Below are 18,808 nucleotides of genomic sequence, written 5' to 3'. Positions count from 1 at the left end.
GCCCTGTCACCTGTGCAGCCGTGGGCAAGCTGCACAGTCCCAAGGAGCCCAGTTGCCCCCCAGCTGGCAGTTGCGGACAAGGAAAGGGCTGACTTGTGAAGCTGTGGCAAGCTGAGCAGGCCCTAGCCGGCTGGAGAGGACTAGCCTCAGGAAGGCAATGGTAAACCCCCTCTGAATACATCTTACCTTGAAAACCCCATGAATACAACCAAAAATAGGATTCATAGTGTTGCCATAAGTCGAAATTGACTTGAAGGCATATAACAACAACAATGCAGTTTGTGATGATATACTGACTAGAATGAGGAATTAATGGAAAGGTTATGAACATCAAACCTCTTTATATTCTAATCCTTTAAAAATATTTAGTTAAAAACAGTATGCTGTCTACACACAGCTCATCTGGTAAAACGGTTGCAGGACTGTGTTGCTTCATATAGAATATAGCAATCCTCATCTGAAGTGTATACTATCATTCATTGGCGATCACTCGTGGCCGAGTAAGATTGTCTTCCAAGATAAGGTCTTTAACAGTGGGTCCGTAAGTGACTGTGGAGGCCAATTCTGGATCCACACAGCCTCCCACAGTGAGGACATAGGTTTCCAGATGGAAGATGGTCACGATGAGGATTTGTTTGACGTGCCTTCCGCTTAGCTCATTTGTCCCGTTCGCCCTGTATTCATGCTTCTTCAAAGTCCACAGCACCTTTGATAATAGCTGACCTCCATTTGGGACGTTCATGGGCCAAGACTTCCCAGTGGTCAATGTTCATGTTACATTTTTTTAGATTCGCTTTGAGAACATCTTTAAACCTCTTTTGCTGTCCACCGATGTTCCGTTTTCCATCCTTAAGTTGGGAGTAAAGTAGCTGGGTTTGAAAGATGATGATTAGGCATTCAAACAACATGGCCGGTCCAGCGAAGTTGATGTTGAAGGATCATTGTTTCAACACTGGTAGTCTTTGCTTCTTCCAAAGCACTAACATTAGTCCATCTGTCTTCCAAGTAATTTGCAGAATTTTCTGGAGACAGCATTGGTGGAATCTTTCAAGAAGTTGGGAGTAGCGTTTATAAATGGTCCGTGTTTCACAGGCATACGGTAAGGTCGGTAGTACAGTGGCTTTGTAAATAAGCATTTTGGTTTCCCTGCAAATATCCCGATCCTTGAACACTCTACGCTTCATTCGGGAGAATGCGGCACTCGCAGAACTCAGACGATGTTGAATTCCAGCATCGATGTTAGCTTTTACAGAGAGATGGCTGCCAAGATAGGGGAAGTGATCAATGTTCTCCAATGTCACACCATTAAGCTGGATTGATGGTGCTACAGAGGGACTAGTTTGCGCCTGTTGATGAAGCACTTTGGTTTTTTTAATAAGTGACTGTCCAAGCTTTCCATATGCTTCTGCGAAGACATTTAGGATAGCTTGAAAATCTTTCTCTGAATGTGCAGAGACTACATTGTCATCGGCATATTGAAGTTCTACAACAGAGACTGACATTACCTTACTTTTTGTTTTCAGCCTACTGAGTTTAAAAAGCTTTCCATCTTTTCGATATATGATTTCCACACCAGTAGGAAGTTTGCCATCAGTAAGTTGTAGAATAATAGCAATGAAGATAGCAAATAATGTAGACGCAATGACACATCCCTGTTTTATGCCTGATCTGACTCTGAATGGATCGCTCTGAAAGCAATTGTTGTCCAAAATTGTCATTGTCATGAAGGAGTTGCAAAATATTCACAAATTTATCAGGGCATCAAGTTTTCAGAAGGATGGTCCAGAGAGCGGTTCAATTCACAGTGTCAAAGGCCTTAGTCAGATCAATAAACGCCATATATAAAGGTCGATTCTGCTCCTGGCATTTTTCTTGAAACTGTTGTGCAGTGAAGATCATGTCCACTGTCCCCCTGGAAGAGCGGAAACCATTTTGAGATTTGGGGAGGACATCCTCTAAGATTGGCAGGAGGTGATTTGCGAGGATCCTTGCAAGGATTTTACCTGCGATAGCAAGGAGAGAGATACCTCGATAGTTCCTGCAATCTGTTCTATCACCCTTCTTAAAAAGGGTGATAATTATGGCATCCCTAAAGTCTTCCAGGATCTCCTCCCTCATCCAGATTTGTTCGATGAGCTTATGAAGTTGTTGTGTAAATTCAAGCCCACCTTCTTTAAAGACTTCAGTAGGAATCCCATCAGGTCCACTAGCTTTGTTATTCTTCATTTGATTAATGGTTTTACTGACTTCATCCAAATTAGGGGATACTGCAAGCTCGTCTCTAGTTTGTTGTTGTGGAATTTGCGAGAAGATCTCATCAGCCACAATAGAGTTACGATTAAGGAGGTCGTGGTAATGCTCTTTCCAATGCAGTGCAATAGAAGTTTGCTACCAACCATTGAATGTAAGGGATTTGTACCATAATTTGTTGGTCCATAGATGGCCTTTGTGGCATTAAAGAAGCCCCGTGCATCGTGAGCATCTGCAAAGTGCTGGATTTCTTGAGCTTTCTTTATCCACCAGGCATTCTTAAGTTCTCTAGTTCTTCTTTGGACCTCAGCCTTTGCACTGGCATAGATTTTTTTTCTTAGCAGCAGAGTTAATGTCTTTTTGCCATATCTGGAAGGCTTTCTTTTTCTTGTTGATTTGTTCATTGTCACTATCATTCTCATCAAACCAATCCTGATGTTTCTTAGTTTGGTATCCAATAGTTTGTTCACATGCTGCAATAATGGAAGTCTTCAGTTTAATCCAGTGTTCCTCGACATTTTCAGGGAGTTCCGTCGGTAGATGTTTCAAAGGCTTGCTTAATAGGATCTTGAAGGGCATGGATGTTCATTTTACGCCTTGATTTTCTTCCTTGGAGCCTATGTTGAGGAACAGTATTAATGGCCATAGTGGATCGAATTAATTAGTGATCTGTCCAGCAGTCATCAGCACTTGTCATGGCCCTAGTGAGGAGTACATCACGACGATCTCTGGCATGGACAATTACGTAATCCAGGAGATGCCAGTGTTTTGACCGAGGGTGCTTCCATGAGTTTTAAATTTATTTTTCTGACAAAAGAGTGAGTTTGTAATAACAAGATTATGCTCTGCACATTTAGTCAGAAGTAGAATGCCATTCAGATTGCTATTGCCAACTCCTTCTTTCCCAGTGGTTTCTGGCCATAAATTGAAATCAAGCCAAACTCTTGCATTGAAATCACCCAAAAGAATAATTTTATCCTCCTTAGGTATCTTTGATAAAATGGTGTCCAGCTGGTTATAAAAAAATTCCTTGATGTCTTCATCAGCATCTAATGTTGGTGCATAAGCACTTAGAATAGTTGCCTGCTGGTTTTTGCAAGTTTTAACTGGAGAGTTGAGAGTCATTCATTAATGCCAATAGGAACTTCTGTATTAATGCCAACAGGAACTTCTGTATTAATGTCAACAGGAACTTCTGACAAGAGCTTCACAAGATTATTTTTAATAGCAAAGCCTACTCCGTGTATTCATCGTTCTTGTTCAGGCAGTCCTTTCCAGAAGAAGGTATAATCTCCTTTTTCTTCCTTCAGGTGTCCTTCTCCTGCTCTTCAAGTTTCTTGGAGTGCTGCTATGTCAATATTAAAATGTCTCAACTCCCTTGCGATGATGGCAGTCCTGTGTTCAGGACGTTCACTATCTGAGTTGTCCAGCAATGTCCGTATATTCCATGTTCCAAAATTCAATTGTCTTTTGCGACCGCTAAGTGGTGACCCCACTGGACGCAGTAATCCAGTCAGGGAGAGAGATGAGGCAGACTATGTTTAGGGCACCTTTTCTAGCCCCCTCCCCATATGGGGTGAGCAGAGTGGATCCTGAATAGGGCTGCTCAGTCGTGGATATAGCTGCTGAACTACTCAACTGCCTTGGTCCTTGAGCCAGGACGACTGAGTCTGTATCCACCACTCATGTGCCGGTCCATGGCTAGGGGCTTCCGGATTTCACAGTCCTGCCCCCGTCGCCATTCGCCGATCGCCATGGGACTTTTGGTTTGGTTTGGTTTGCTTGGAAGACGCCTATGCGTGAATTTGTCTTATGTGGGGAGATCGGCGCATGACAATAAACACACAATCTTGACAGAAAAAGGCTTTGATCCAATGGCATGGGATACCACGACTATTGGAAGTCTTTTATCTGCTGCAGCCTTCATCCGCCTTCACAGCCATAGTAACATACATATTGTTATCCTCCACCTATTCTGCCATTGAGGACTTTCTTGGATCGTTCTCTGTCTGGTTCCTCTCCCTTGACCTTACTGCCATGGGTGACCCTGCTGGGAGTACATGACTCCCGATGGCATTGCTCACAGTGTTCATTGGAACACGCAAGCCCACTCACCACTACAAGGTGACGATCCAGCGAGGGGGAACTATACTATAGGAGTATTTTAACCATGTGATTAGAGAGTTTCACAATCACATATTATTATTTATTTATTTATTTATTTATTTATTTATTTATTTATTTATTTATTTATTTAATTTATTAGTCGCCCATCTGGCTGGTTGTCCAGCCACTCTGGGCAACGTACAAGATAAAACAATACATTAAAACATTAAAATTTAAAACCATAATGGTAAGAAACCTAACCCACCCCAAAAGCCTGCCTGAAGAGCCAGGTCTTCAAGGCCCGGCGGAAGCTTATCATAGAAGGGGCATGGCGGAGATCATTTGGGAGAGAGTTCCACAGGGTGGGGGCCACTATTGAAAAAGCCCTCTCTCTAGTCCTCACCAGTCTAGCTGTTTTAACCGGTGGGATCGAGAGAAGGTCTTCTGAGGCTGATCTTGTTGAGCGGCATCCCTGACGATGCTGGAGGCGCTCCTTCAGATAGACTGGGCTAAAACCGTATAGGGTTTTAAAGGTCAAAACCAACACCTTGAATTGGGCCCGGTAAACAACCGGTAGCCAGTGCAACTCCTTCAGCACTGGAGTGATGTGATCTTGCCGGTGGCTGCCTTTAATCAGACGAGCCGCCGCATTCTGTACCAGTTGCAGCTTCGGGACCGTTTTCAAGGGTAACCCCACGTACAGCGCATTACAGTAGTCTAGGCGAGAGGTGACCAGGACATGTACTACCAGTGGGAGCAGATGGTTGGGAAGGTAGGGGCGCAGCCTCCGTATCAGATGGAGTTGATACAGCGCCACCCGGCTCACAGCCGAGACTTGAGCCTCCATGGCCAGCTGGGAGTCAAGAATGACCCCCAGGCTGCGGACCTGGTCTTTCAGGGGCAAACGTACCCCATTGAGCACCAGGTCCACATCCCCCAGCCTTCCCTTGTCTCCCACAAACAGTACCTCGGTTTTGTCAGGGTTCAGTTTCAGCTTATTCCTTCCCATCCAGCCACTCACCGACTCCAGGCATTGGACAGGGTTTCTACAGCCAACCTCAGTGAAGATTTAAATGAGAGATAGAGCTGCGTGTCATCCGCATACTGATGACATTGCAGCCCAAATCTCCTGATGATTGCCCCCAGCGGCTTTATATAGATGTTGAACAGCATCGGGGAGAGGATGGAACCCTGTGGCACCCCACAAGTGAGAGGCCAAGGATCCGAAACCTCATCCTCCAATGCCACTCTTTGGTACCTACCAGAGAGGAAGGAATGGAACCACTGCAATACAGTGCCCCCCATGCCTAACCTCTTCAGGCGGTCCAGGAGGATAACATGGTCAACGGTATCGAAAGCCTCTGAGAGATCAAGGAGGACAAGGAAGGTGCATTCGCCCCTATCCCACGCCCTCCTCATATCATCTACCAAGGCGACCAAGGCTGTTTCAGTCCCATGTCCAGGCCTGAAGCCCGATTGAAATGGATCCAGATAATCCGCTTCCTCCAAGTGCGCTTGCAACTGTTTAGCCACCACCCGCTCAATCGCCTTGCCTAAGAATGGCAAATTTGAGACTGGGCGAAAGTTGTTCAGATCTTGGGGATCCAAGGAGGACTTTTTTAAGATTGGTTTTATTACTGCCTCCTTGAGCGATGATGGCATTACTCCCTCTTTGAGAGATGTATTTACCACCATCTTGATCCCCTCACCCAGTCTATCTTTGCAGCTCATAATGAGCCACGATGGGCAAGGATCGAGTAAGCAAGTGGTTGGCTTTAAGGTTGAAAGCACCTTGTCCACTTCATCAGATGGAAGAAGCTGGAACCGATCCCACACCACCAGAGCACCACTGGTCACCTCTGGCTCGCTCACTGTGTCCACAGCGCACGGAATAGCACTCTTAATACGATCAATTTTCTCCGCAAAGTGTTCAGCAAACTCGTCACAGGAGGCCTTAGCATGTTCCATTGGTTCCGGAGCAACTGGACTGACCAGGCTCCGGACCACTTGGAACAGTCTCCTGGGACAGCACTCTGCAGATGCAATAGAGGCAGCATAAAAATCTTTTTTTGCTGCCCTTATTGCCACATGATAGGCTGCCGCAGCCGCTCTAACATGTGTCCGATCGTCGTCAGAGCGAGATTTCCGCCACCGGCGCTCTAGCCGTCTCGCCTCCCGCCTCAGATTTCGCAGCCATGGGGTGAACCACGGTGCCGTCTGAGTTCTATTCAGGGGGAGAGGGCGTTTCGGAGCCACCCGGTCTAATGCCCTGGCGATTGCGGCATTCCACCCCTCCACCAGGGTCTCAGCCGAGTGGCTGTGTACATGCTCCAGAGAATCCCCAAGTGCATTCAGGAATCCATCAGGATCCATCAGACGCTTGGGGCGGACCATTTTAATAGGTCCTCCACCCCCACGGAGGGTTTGTGGCACCGAAAGGTCCAACCTCACCAAGTAGTGGTCTGACCATGACAAGGGGGTGATGGATGTACCCCCAATTTTCAGATCACTCCCCTCCTCTCCTGAGACAAACACAAGGTCGACTGCATGACCGGCTACATGGGTGGGCCCCATTGTAATAAGGTGCAGCTCCCAGGAAGCCATGGTTTCCATGAAGTCCCGAGGTGCCCCAGTAAGGATGGCCTCTGAATGTACATTGAAGTCCCCCAATACCAGCAGGTTTGGGGACTGTACACGCACAGCCGAGACCACCTCCAGCACCTCGGCCAGGGAGTCCGTCGTGCAGCAGGGTGGGCGGTACATGAGCAGAATCCCTAGACTGCCCTTTGGGCCCAACCTCCAGTACATGCAATCTGCCATCTTGGTCTCACAGAGAGGAGGTCTGGTGAGAACCAGGGACCTTCGGTAAATAACCGCCACTCCCCCTCCCTGACTACCGACCCTCGGCTGCTGTGCATACGAGAACCCAGCCGGACACATGGCCGCAAGAATAGGAGCAGCAGCCTCATCCAGCCAGGTTTCTGTAATACATGCCAGGTCCGGGCCCTCATCCAATATCATATCATGGATGAGGGATGTTTTTTGGGCAACAGACCTGGCATTGCACAGCAGCAGTCGAAGGCCAGAGATTGGAGTCAAGCATCCCCCAGCTGTCTGTTGGCTCTGGACAGGCCCGGAACAGGGGACAGATATTATTCATCTCTCCCTAGTTCCTCTTACCTGACGTGACCTGCCCCTAGCTTTCCCCCAGCATCTGCCGCCCAGCCTCGGTATACATTGGCCTCCCACCCTTCCCCCATCACTCCCCTGTGATTGACACATGCCCCGATGTAAGCTTCCACCACTCAGGCAGGCACATAGATTTCATTAGGATTTGCTTCAAAGGATGTGTCTCACGATTTCAGTCTTAAGCTAAATTTTGCTCTTCTGGGAATTTAATGGCACAGTTCTGCCAAAGTTAATATTTCTTGAATCCCAGTGATTGGGAAGAAGAAATTTAAGCATACTTTTTGGCTAATTGAAACATTCATCATTGCTTGCCACCTACCCCCTTGTTTGAGAATCATCTTGTAGGTCTGGTTTTGACCGTGTTTACACACGAGAGGGAAAATAGAGTAATTTCTCTGAAGTATCCTACTTAGGGATTTGACTGTCACTTACAAATAGTTCCTGTTAAGGAGAAATCGGAGAAACTTTGCTTGATTTTTTAAATATAAAACTGTATAGTAGAGACAGCACATTCATATGCAGTACATGTGAAAATGTATGTCGCATGAGAAATCTTTAATATATAATACGGTTAGATCAAATCTAATGTTTTATTGACTATCTAGCTACTGTCCAGAGATGGGGTGGTGTGTAGGATGCCCAGGGCTGGCTCCAGGTCTCTGGGGGCCCGTGGGCAAAGGCTATCAGGGGGCCACTTGCCCTCTTGCTTTCCTCCTCAGATCGTATTCCTTCTCCCTCTTGGCCTCACCCCTTTAAAGTAAAACAAAACCTGAACAGAAAAACTGGGGTGACCGAGGAATTGTATTGGGGGGGGGAGAGAGAGAGAGAGCGCCAAACCTCTGCCTGTAAGTGCATTCCTGCCATGGTTCCGGAGCCCCCCCTGCTGCCACTGAGTCCCTGCAAGGAAGCCTCCTCTTTCTCCTTTGCTGCTTTATGATCCAGCTTGGCTCAGAGCTGCTGCCACTGCTCTTTCCTTCTGCTTGAGGGCATTTAAGGGGTTAATGCCACAGAGATTAGGCAGCAACAAGTTTAGACAATCTCAACACTGATACTGAGTGAGACAGTGGCTAAATTGAGGAGACCTTCTGGGCTCAGCTTTTAATCTGTATGGTATCAACCCCTCAATTTTCCATCTACCCTCATGAATTGGATAAAAAGAGAAGGTAGAGGAGAAAAAACACTTCCTGTCCGTTGGAATAGGATAGGGCCTGCAACAAGCAGCAGATCCCATTCTGCTGGGGCCAGGGAGGGGCCCCTCGGCACTGTTGGGCCCTCGGCCAGTGCCCTACCTGGGCAACTGCTGGAGCTGGGCCTGAGAATGCCTCTTTGCTCCAGAAATGTTGTTTCTAATCCTTATGTTGCTCTGTCAGAACTTGTTGTGTAAAAGATGAACCATCTTAACATAAAATCAGGTTTTATTGATCAGTTCATTCAGGGAATTTTCAGGGTGAGACCTAGCAGTTCTATTTCCTCTAGAATAAATGGAGATTGCATAGCTAAATCTCTCCTGAGAGAAGCTTCTTAAAAGTGTCTAATGAGTTTTTAATCTGATGAATTCTGTTATAAAATATGTTATGGTACATTTATTAAATTACATTAATATCCAGACACATTTTATTATTTAGAGCCTTCCTAGGCATCTTAAAAATATAAAGTGGTTAATTATAACAAAATTCTCATAAATATTCAAAGCAGATTGTGGCAATGTTTCTATGAACATGAATTTTACAGCATTTGGTTAACTAGTGGTGACTAGGGATTTAATCTTTAGCTTTAAACCCTCTGAATTGTCTTACTGGTATACTGTACTGAGGGTTTTGTTTTGTCTGACATAGCAAATAAAATTTCTATTCTAGGGAGTGTGAAATGGTTTGGCTGGTAACAAATACAATCTTAAGTTTTTTTGATACACAGTGTATCATAAAACAAGTTGTATTTTTTATACCTCCTGTTAATTGACCTGGTCTATTTTCTCTCTCTCTTTCTCTCTCCCCCACCCCCTTTCAATTGCTGATTGGAGTAGCTTTCACTCCCAGAGGAACAGAATGAAGTAACAAGGAATGGCTGTGAATCCAAGGAACTTGTTTATCTTGTACAGATCTCTTGTCAGGTAAGTCTTAAGGGTTTTTACCCTCATATTGGTTTTTATGAAATACTGCATGAGCTGTGTGAAATTTTGGTGTCCCACCTTTTCGCATTTCCACTTGTTATGCTCTGGGGATGGGGAGAGGAATACTGAAGGTTTAATTGAAGGACTACTGAGATTTTAGTGATAAATGTAAACTTCTGCTACATTGGTTGCAGTAATGTTTATCATGGACTTACAGTTTTATCTGTATACGTGCACTTGCGCTCTGTGTAGATTGCATATGTAGTAGGTGTATTTTCATTTCTAAGCCAACCAATGAAATGATGGTTCAAGGACTTAGCATTTGGTTGTAGAGACATTGTGGCTCGTTTAATAATTTTTGAGAGTTGTGTTTTGAGCAAAGCTACCAAGTAAGATATAATTTTGTCAGAAATTGAAAGTGGGAGAAGACTCTTAATTTAGCCTATTGAAGCAATTGTTTCTGTTGGACTTCTGTTCTTTGTCTATTGTTCTACAACTATTTTTAGACAGCTATTCATACTTACTGTAGAGTACACCATTTGTCTGTTGTTCTTTTTGTATGTATTTACTTAAAATTGTATTTACACAAACAAATGCACACAGGAGAAAGGAAGGAAGTTCCAGGGTTGCAGGGTTAACTTTAAAAATTTCATATTCATGGCCATCTCACAGATGCTACAAGGCCTCAGTTTTGTCAGATGTAGACAGGATGATAATATTCAAAAGCATGCAATAGCTAACAAAGCAGTATTGCAAACTAATTGAGTTCACATGCATTTGCTCTATTCAACTGCACTTTTTAACAATGTGAGGGCTTTAGAAGCATCTGAATTTATCAGAGCTCTTTAAAAAACTGGCGGGGGGAATCCTTAATAAGCATACATGGTGTACAGGCACACTTGCATATAGTACTATAGTAAATATGAATCTAAACATAATCTGAGATTGGCAAGCTAGGTAATCTGGGCTGTGGTTTTCTACAATCATGCCGTGCATGGAATTTGATATGTGTGAATTCAGCACCCTGAGAATCTTGATTTTCACTTTAAAAGAATAAAAGTAAATGCAAAAGCAAATAAATTTAATTTGTAGACCTAGATCTTGCAAAACTGTGTGGGTCGCGCCCAGTGAAATCTAAGATGTTAAAGGAGAGGCCACAGTTTTCCTTGGTTTGAGGCAGGGATCCAGTTGTTGGCATAGCTCCTTGCTTCCCTCTCCATGAACAGAAGAAACAGAATTGGTTTTCGGAAAGTGAGGTGGAAATTAAAATAGGAAAAAACTTGCAACTGTTCTTGTTTTGCAGAATTTTTCTTTGAAGCAAAAAAAGAAAAGAAATGCTTTTGTGATAACAGAATTTAGATCCTTGTGATGCAGAATGTACACAGCGGGGGTGGGAGGCAAAGGGGGCAAAATTCCCCATACACTACAAAGGTCCCTCCCCCCCAGTTGGTTCTGCCATCTGACACAGATGAAGAAGGAAACCATTGTGACCTGCGCTTAACTGCTCAGTGGAACACATCCAACAGGTCTGGACTATGGAATACTGTGTGAAGAGGTTTGGCATTTTGATATAATTTTCAAAGGACTCAGGTCAGTGTGACAACCATGGCAAAAACTGCACATTAATTGCTTTGTACCAGGTTTTTGCCAAAGGTCTAGAACAGTGGTTCCCAAACTCCCCCACACACAAACCACTTGAAAATCGCTGATGGTCTTGGTGGAGCACTACCTGTTGTAGTAATTGTAAGGAGTTGTGCCAAATGCTGTATGATTTTAAATTGGATTTTTATTGCTTCTTTTATTTTTTATATTGCCTTTTCTTGCATTACAATTTGCATTCCATAGAACATAGATATTGCATCCCAAGAATATAGACATTGAGCTTGTTGCAATAGTTTATGAAACTTAAAGAATTAAGCTGTTGGTGCCATTGTTTCAGTTATGTCCAGAAGCTAGCTTGTTAGCTAAATCCATGTACTTTCCCATGTTAGATATTTAGGAGCATAGCATTGTGGAAAGCAAAAGAAATGAGTCATCCCAGCACTGCAGTTTAAAACTCCTGGACTGGAAAATACGTTACATTCCCTTCACTGAGTGGGCTGTTGAAATTACTTTAGTTTGTCAATTCAATCTGCAGCAGATAATCAGACAAAAAACTTGGAAGCACTGCGGCTTTAATGTGGCTAGCTCAAACTCTGCTTGACTTGGCTGAATCCCATTAAACTTTTAAAGTCTGGAAACTTATTTTGGGAGTGGGGATGCTGTGCATAATGAATTTTTAAGACAAGGGTTTTCCTTGTTAAAATACTGTTTTACAAGTAATTGGAAAGTTGCTTGAGTCAAATGAGAGAGGCTTGGGGGCTTATCTGTTTCTTCTCCCATCTCACCAGTTATACCCAGGGAGAGATTCAACTTCCTTTTCTGCTTCTCCCACTTCCCCCCCCATGCCTCACCAGATGGTCACTGGCAGGGGCAATCACATGATCAAACAAATGTGAGATCTCCCTTTTCAGTTGCTTTCCCCCCCCCTTGGTGAGATGAATGGAATAGGGAGCACATAAATCAGAAGCCTGCTCCTGATCTCTCTCCAGATACGATCCCTGGCGGACAATAATAACTGGATTCTGCTTTGGAAGACTGAATTTGTGTGTGTGTGTGTGTGTGAGAGAGAGAGAGAGAGAGAGAGAGAGAGAGAGAGAGAGATGAATGGAAAGACCATTTCTGCTAAGTGAATTTGGAAATCCAATAGCCTGGAGCTAAATTCTTCCATTAATTAATTGTCCAGCCACTTATACTACATTAGCTTCCTCCTGTAGTTGCCCTAAATATACTTTATCATTTCCCCTCATTTTTTCACAGATAAATCTGCAATGTGTGGGTGTGGACAAAACATCACCAGCATTTTCTGTTTCTGATTTTGTTTTGCTGCATATGTTAAAACCCACTTTAGCGTAGAAAAGAAACAAAATTCCAGGTTAGACTAATCATTAAATTTAATCTCTTTGGTTTTGTCTTTAGACCTCTGAATTATGCTTAGGAGCCAGCATAGTGTAGTTGGTCTGTTTCTGCTAACAGCTGATATTAAGGAGCCACGGTGTAGCTGAGAAAAAAAGTAGTTACCATGAGAATTTTATTATTATCTTCAAATGCCTGGAATATTGCTGGAAAACACCATATTCTAAAGGATGAAGAGTGCAAAATGCAGAAACCAGGTGAGATTGGGTCAATCCAGAGTCAGTAAATTAAACTGCAACTAAGTTTAGCAAACTTAGTATGGATTCAACCATTATGTGTTCATATATTGTGTGTTAAAGAATTTTTACACTGCTCTGCTAACAAAGAAGTTGCAATGGTATACTGACACAAAGATGCATCAAACTGTATTGTGACTATTAAGCATAATTTAATCTAATGATGAAAATGGAAATGGACTACCTTCAAGTTGCTCCCTACTTATGGCAACCCTATGAATAGGGTTTTCATGGTAAGGGGTATTCAGACATGGTTTACCATTGCCTTCCTCTGAGGCTAATCTAATGATAATGATAGATTTAGCCTATTTGTGTACGTGTGTGTAAATGCGATGTAGAGAGACAGAGCACAGTTGTACCCTGTTTTTCAACTTAAAAGTTTTCTAGAGCAGTGTATGTACAATCAAGATCAAGACTGTTGCTGTTAACAGACTCAATCTAAAAGACATGACAAGGGGATGGGGGAGGGAAGAGGGGAAAATAGCAAACTCCGGAATTAAACAAACTTAAATATTTATTTATTTATTAGATTCATATCCTGCCCTTTCCCATTAAGAGCCCAGGGTGGCAATACTAATTCTTACAATGACCAGCTGGAATGGAAACATTTCAGGATAAGAGGAGCCCAATTGATCTGGTCTTAACGCCACTGCTGCTTAATAAAAGACATTTATGACAATTAGCTATGGCATTTGAATGTGTTGTAAGAAACATCTTGACATTTTGTAGCAAGTCTTTAACATATATCATAGTTTCCTCTTGTTTTCAGAAGAAATAAAAAATTATACTAAAAAGGCTGGAGAAGATGGTTATGTGAAGAATGACCCACTCCACATTTTATTTTTGATTAATTGTTGCTGCTGTGGTGTCATGAACATTTCCTCTCTCTTTTGCTTTGGTCTGAAAGGCTTGTGCTTAATTTCCCATTCAAACTCATTTAGATTAATTCTTGTTTCCATATATGCTAGTAAATAAAAATCTAAGCTCTGTCTTCTACCAAACTGCTCTTGTACCATTTTATTGAATCACCTTTGACTGTTATTCTAGTTGTAACCTTACATTGATGGAGATAGTTTGGCCATTGTTACCCATGTTCTGGTAGTTACCTGTTTAGATTATTGTAATGCATTGTCAATGAGTCTGCCTTTAAAAATTGTTTGGAAATTGCGGTTGGTTCAGAATAGGGCCATAAGGCCCTATAAGGGCCCCTGGGACGGCATGTTTTAACAACATTATGCCTGTCCTTTGTCAGCTACACTGTCTCCCAGTTTGTTTCTGGGTCAAATTTAAAGTGCTGGTTTTAACCTTTAATCACTAAATGGCTTGGGACCAAATTACCTGAAAGAGTGCCTTCCCCCATATGTACCTTTCCAAACTTTTAAGATCTTCTTCAGCAGTCTTGTGCTGAGTGCCCCAACTAAATGAAGTGAGACTGATAACCACTAGGGAGATGACCTTTTCAGTAGTGGCACCTGGGTTATGGAATATTCGTCCTAGCCATGTTCATCTGGCATCATTTTAACTGTCTTTTTTTGCTCCAATTGAGGACCTTTCTATCCTTTGCTTCTGCTATTCAAACTTGTGTGTATAGAGTGTATTGAGGGACCTCTATCAAGTTTTCATATTCTCTGACAGTACTATAGTAAAGATGAAATCTTTGTGCTTCCTTTGTGCTAATTAGGAGAATTGTGCTATTCCAGACATGGAAAACATATTAGTTGGTGAACAAGTTTATAAGTTATCCCAGATTTATCAAAGAAATGCACAGTGGTACACATTAATGCCTTTGATTCCATCCCAGAATTGATTGATAGAGGAGAAAACAGGGCTGCCCTCTTACTCTGCTACTCTTCGCCTCCACTGAGCTATCCACTGCAACCATAAGGTTTCATACTCATACACTACGTGGCTACTTGTAGTGTAAAACAGAAACCTGAGACAGCACAATATTAGCTGCTGGAACAGAATGTGTATTTCTTCAGTTGGAAATTGTAGTTGGGAAACCACAGTGCACATGTGCAAGAAAAATGGGTAATTTTAAATATGGAAGAGAAATAGTGTAATAATCAATATTTGTCTGTTTTGCCTACTACTACATGGAGGAAACCCGCTACAAGGGTGTGAATTCATCTGTCCAAATCAGCACAGGGAAGTTGTGGTAGATTCTAGATTAGTGGATACTCTCATCTTATATGTCACGTACAGCTAAGAGAGCACACAGGAGCAAAGCTGATTGAATAGCTGTGAAGTAGCTTAACCGGAATGTGCCTGTTACTTGGAATGGCTGCATATCTGCTGGGATGTTTGCTGCGCACTGAAAGCTGGCTGCTTGCAAGATAAGCTCATTTGAAGCTAAATAAAATATCCTGGCTTTAGCTGCCGAATGGAGAAACACACTGTTTTTAATATGGGAACTTAAATAGTTTATCACTACCCAACCTGCCAGAAGCCTAGCTCCAAGGATAAATAAAACATCTTTTAATAATTTGTAATAAATAAAAGACTATATGGTGCTAGAAGGAATAGATAAAACATTTTAAAATATTGTAGTACATTAAATTGATTAAAGACAGACTTGAGAAAATAAATGGGACTTTACAATTGCCTCAAGCCTTCAAATGTCCATTGGTTAGGTTTACTGAATTTCGTTTTTCTCATGCATATTGCACAGTGCTTGTCTTCCCTAGCACACCTCAGTCTAGTTATTTTGGTGTATCTTGTAAGGGCTAATTGACGATGGGATATTCTGATTTGGTACATGTAGTTGGACTAGTGGCCCTTAGGACACCTACTTAACTGACAATTTTACTGTTCAATTAGGTGACTGCACGTAGAGTGGGTGCATGTTATCCAGTGGATGTAGAAAAGATTTGTGTGAACAGGTATAGGAACAGATTTATGGCTTGGAACATACTGTAGTGGTTAAAATTGCTTCTGTATTTTTAGAACTTGATTGGCTGGGATGTTCTTCCAAGAGTAAAAACTCTAATTTTTGCCTTGGTGAACAACCACTTTAAGAATGCAGGCCTATCACTGACCGTCCCCCAATGTTGGTGGTAGCTTAAGATGGGGCATAGGTATATGTCTGCCAGCCTCTAACAGCAGAAAGGAATGCTGTTGGTGAGGGAGGTTCCACTGTGGCAGAGGCCCTGAGCTTCGCTCAAGTTGGTGTTCATTTTCAGCCAAAGGTAAAGCATGGAAAGCCTGAAATGGGGCTTTGAGGATGGAGTGCCAATCATCTTGGTCTACTGAATCTAAAGCTCTGTGGCTCTTCTAAGGCACCTGATCCTTCAGTTCCTTAGTGACTGCAGCCTGGGACTGAGATAGGGTTGTATTCAATGCTAGACCTATTCAGAGTAGATGCATTTAAGTTAATAGACATGACTAACTTAGGTTTATTAATTTCAGTGGATCTATTCTGAGTAAGACTTAGCTGAATACAATCCATAGCATTTTATTTTTTTAAACCCGGTTTCCTACCTTTTATGCTCTCCATCAGAAGCCTGCAGGGGTTGAAATATAGTGGTGGATCTGCCATTCCACCCTGCTGTTCCCCAGTCCCATTTTGGAATGCATTGCCAGACATTTTTCAGTATATTATAGTTTGCTGGCAAGGCAGAAGAAGACATTGTTCTTGTGTATTGTTCAATCTAAGAATAATAGTTTGCTGTTTTAAAGCACTGGAGGATAGCTAGAAGATGCACCTGCAGAGAACAGTGTAAAATGGCAAGTTAGTTGTAGTGCCCATAAGTACTGACTGCTTTTACATTGCTAAGATTTAGAACATTCCCTTTTAGCAGTTTAATTTCAACTCCCCATCTTTCTGTTGTCCAGATTTTGCTTACTGAAGTTGCTCCTGAAATGTGCCAAACTTTATACCAGGGATGAGGAATCAGCCCCAGGCAAATGGCCAACAGTTAGGGAAGATGCAAGTTAGAGTCCAACAAGTTCTAGTGGACCACGGATTGACCATCCCTACTCTATAGAAACCAAAAGAATCCTATGAAGACTACCCATCTGTCCCAGCAGACAGTGGGATATCACAACCAACCAACAATTTCGCAGGCTTGACCTGGTTCCGTTCAAGAGGTGTTGTACTGTTACCTTGTGCCTGCAATAGAGAAGCACAGGGGTTGCCAACCTCTTTGGGTCCATGGGCACATTAGCAAATGGGAGAAACTATTGTGGGCAAACACGTCATGCACACACAACAACCACACACACTCTGCAACCTATTCTATTGACTATAATAAAATGCTTGTTTCAAGCCTAATATCAGGAAGGGGGGGACCCATGGATGCCGTGAGAGTGACCCATCTCCTAAGGATTTCATCACCTGTGAATTCTGAAAGTTACATGGATGCACCTCAAAGCTATGACTAGCACTGGGTTTTTCAAGGTGAAAGGAGGCAAGAAAAATACGGAGAAAGTAAGCTTAAGATTCTATACTAAAGGACCTGATCTGTTTTTTTTCTTCAACCTTTGATGCCCATGGTAGTCATACTAGATGATAGGGAAGGGACCCTCAAGTATTCCTGTAGCAAGTGGATGGAGGTAACTCTCAAAAAAAGATTTTAAGGCAACAGTCACAGCAGTATAGGCATTGTTTAGCAATTCTTTATTTACTGTGGAAGTTATTTTTGCACAGAAGTTCTTGTTGCTACAAAACCAGTGACATCTTGAATGGGCTCTCTTCCAGATTTTACTGGGATTCTTCCATGGATTCTGGAAATCTCTGAGCAAAACTTTTATTTCTTTTGCCATCACAAAACAGTTGTTCACTTGCAAAAAAGAAGAAAGATTTACTCCTTAATACAGACTTCTTACTGGCCACACATTCACAATGCAGCATACCTACTAGCCAGAAAGGTGATATTTGCATATCCAGAAGGCCCATTCCCAGCTCTGCCACTGTATCCTTTTGCTTAGCACTTTTCATTGGTTGGTTGGCTGGTTGTTAAATATTCTACCACTTAATATTTGTGTTGCTAAAATATTGCTGCATGCTATAGATTTATGCTAGGTTATTGCACCCAATTTTCTGACATTTGGAAATCGCCACTAGTAGTTCTAGACTCCTCTTTTTTCTCCCTCATTTCTCTGACCTATTGTTCTTATATCTTTTACATAGGGTGTGACTGATAGTGAATTGTTTAAATTACAAGCTTGTGAAGAGAGATGGGAATCTAATAAAGTGTTGAGAGAAGAAAATCCCTTTTCACATGGCAAGAGATTTAGGCTGTATATTTTTCAGCCTGCCATTCAGAAACAGATCTAAACGAAGAAAACAGTAGAGCATTTCAGCGGGATGCTAGAAACTCTTTATTATTCTTCTGTTACTTGTTTATATGCTCTTGTTCCTCTTCAGCTTCATAAAATAATTTCCCTCGCAAACACAGTGTTTAGATATTTATCTAATGGATTGATGTAGCTTGCAAATAGTGCTTTGGGAGATTGGGTTGTGGGGAGAAAGGCAAACTGATTTCAGCTGTGTGCACACAACTGTTTTACTGCTGTTGTGTTTCTAGTTTGAGTCTTGATGTTATATAGCAAATATAGTTTGGAAGTTTTCATATACTGTACTTTTTGGTGGAAGTCTGGCATCTGGTGTGACACTATGAAGTTGGACTAGATGGGCCATTAGCCTGATCCAGCAGGCTCTTAAGTTCTTAGATAAGTAATGGGTTTAGTAGCACTTTGTGTTAGTAGACACCAGATATCCTGGTATATGTCTGTATTTACAAATACTTGACTAAATAGTAATTGGTGTGAATCAAGCTGGTATTTGAGCTACATAATGCCTCTTGAGAGAGCTAGTGTGGTGTAGTGGTTAAGGTGTTAGACTACGACCTGGGAGACCAGGGTTCAAATCCCCACATAGCCATGAAGCTCACTGGGTGAC

At 42.5% G+C, this 18,808-nt stretch overlaps 1 protein-coding gene across 8 annotated transcripts in view; it reads left to right on the top strand.

Moving 5' to 3' along the window:
• The window catches only part of ARHGAP32 (Rho GTPase activating protein 32), a 233,127-nt gene that overhangs the window by 123,821 nt on the left and 90,498 nt on the right, over positions 1–18,808 (top strand). For 7 of the 8 annotated variants that reach the window (XM_061592443.1, XM_061592442.1, XM_061592441.1 and 4 more), the window contains one exon: positions 9,569–9,655. In XM_061592443.1, coding sequence (XP_061448427.1) covers positions 9,569–9,655 — 87 coding nt within the window. Of the gene's footprint in view, positions 1–9,568; positions 9,656–12,720; positions 12,868–18,808 lie in introns of those variants that run through there. The other variant, XM_061592449.1, reaches the window with a different exon arrangement.

Source organism: Rhineura floridana, chromosome 12 (assembly GCF_030035675.1).
Source record: "Rhineura floridana isolate rRhiFlo1 chromosome 12, rRhiFlo1.hap2, whole genome shotgun sequence".
Taxonomy (NCBI): domain Eukaryota; kingdom Metazoa; phylum Chordata; class Lepidosauria; order Squamata; family Rhineuridae; genus Rhineura; species Rhineura floridana.
This window is presented reverse-complemented; position numbering and strand designations above follow the sequence as displayed.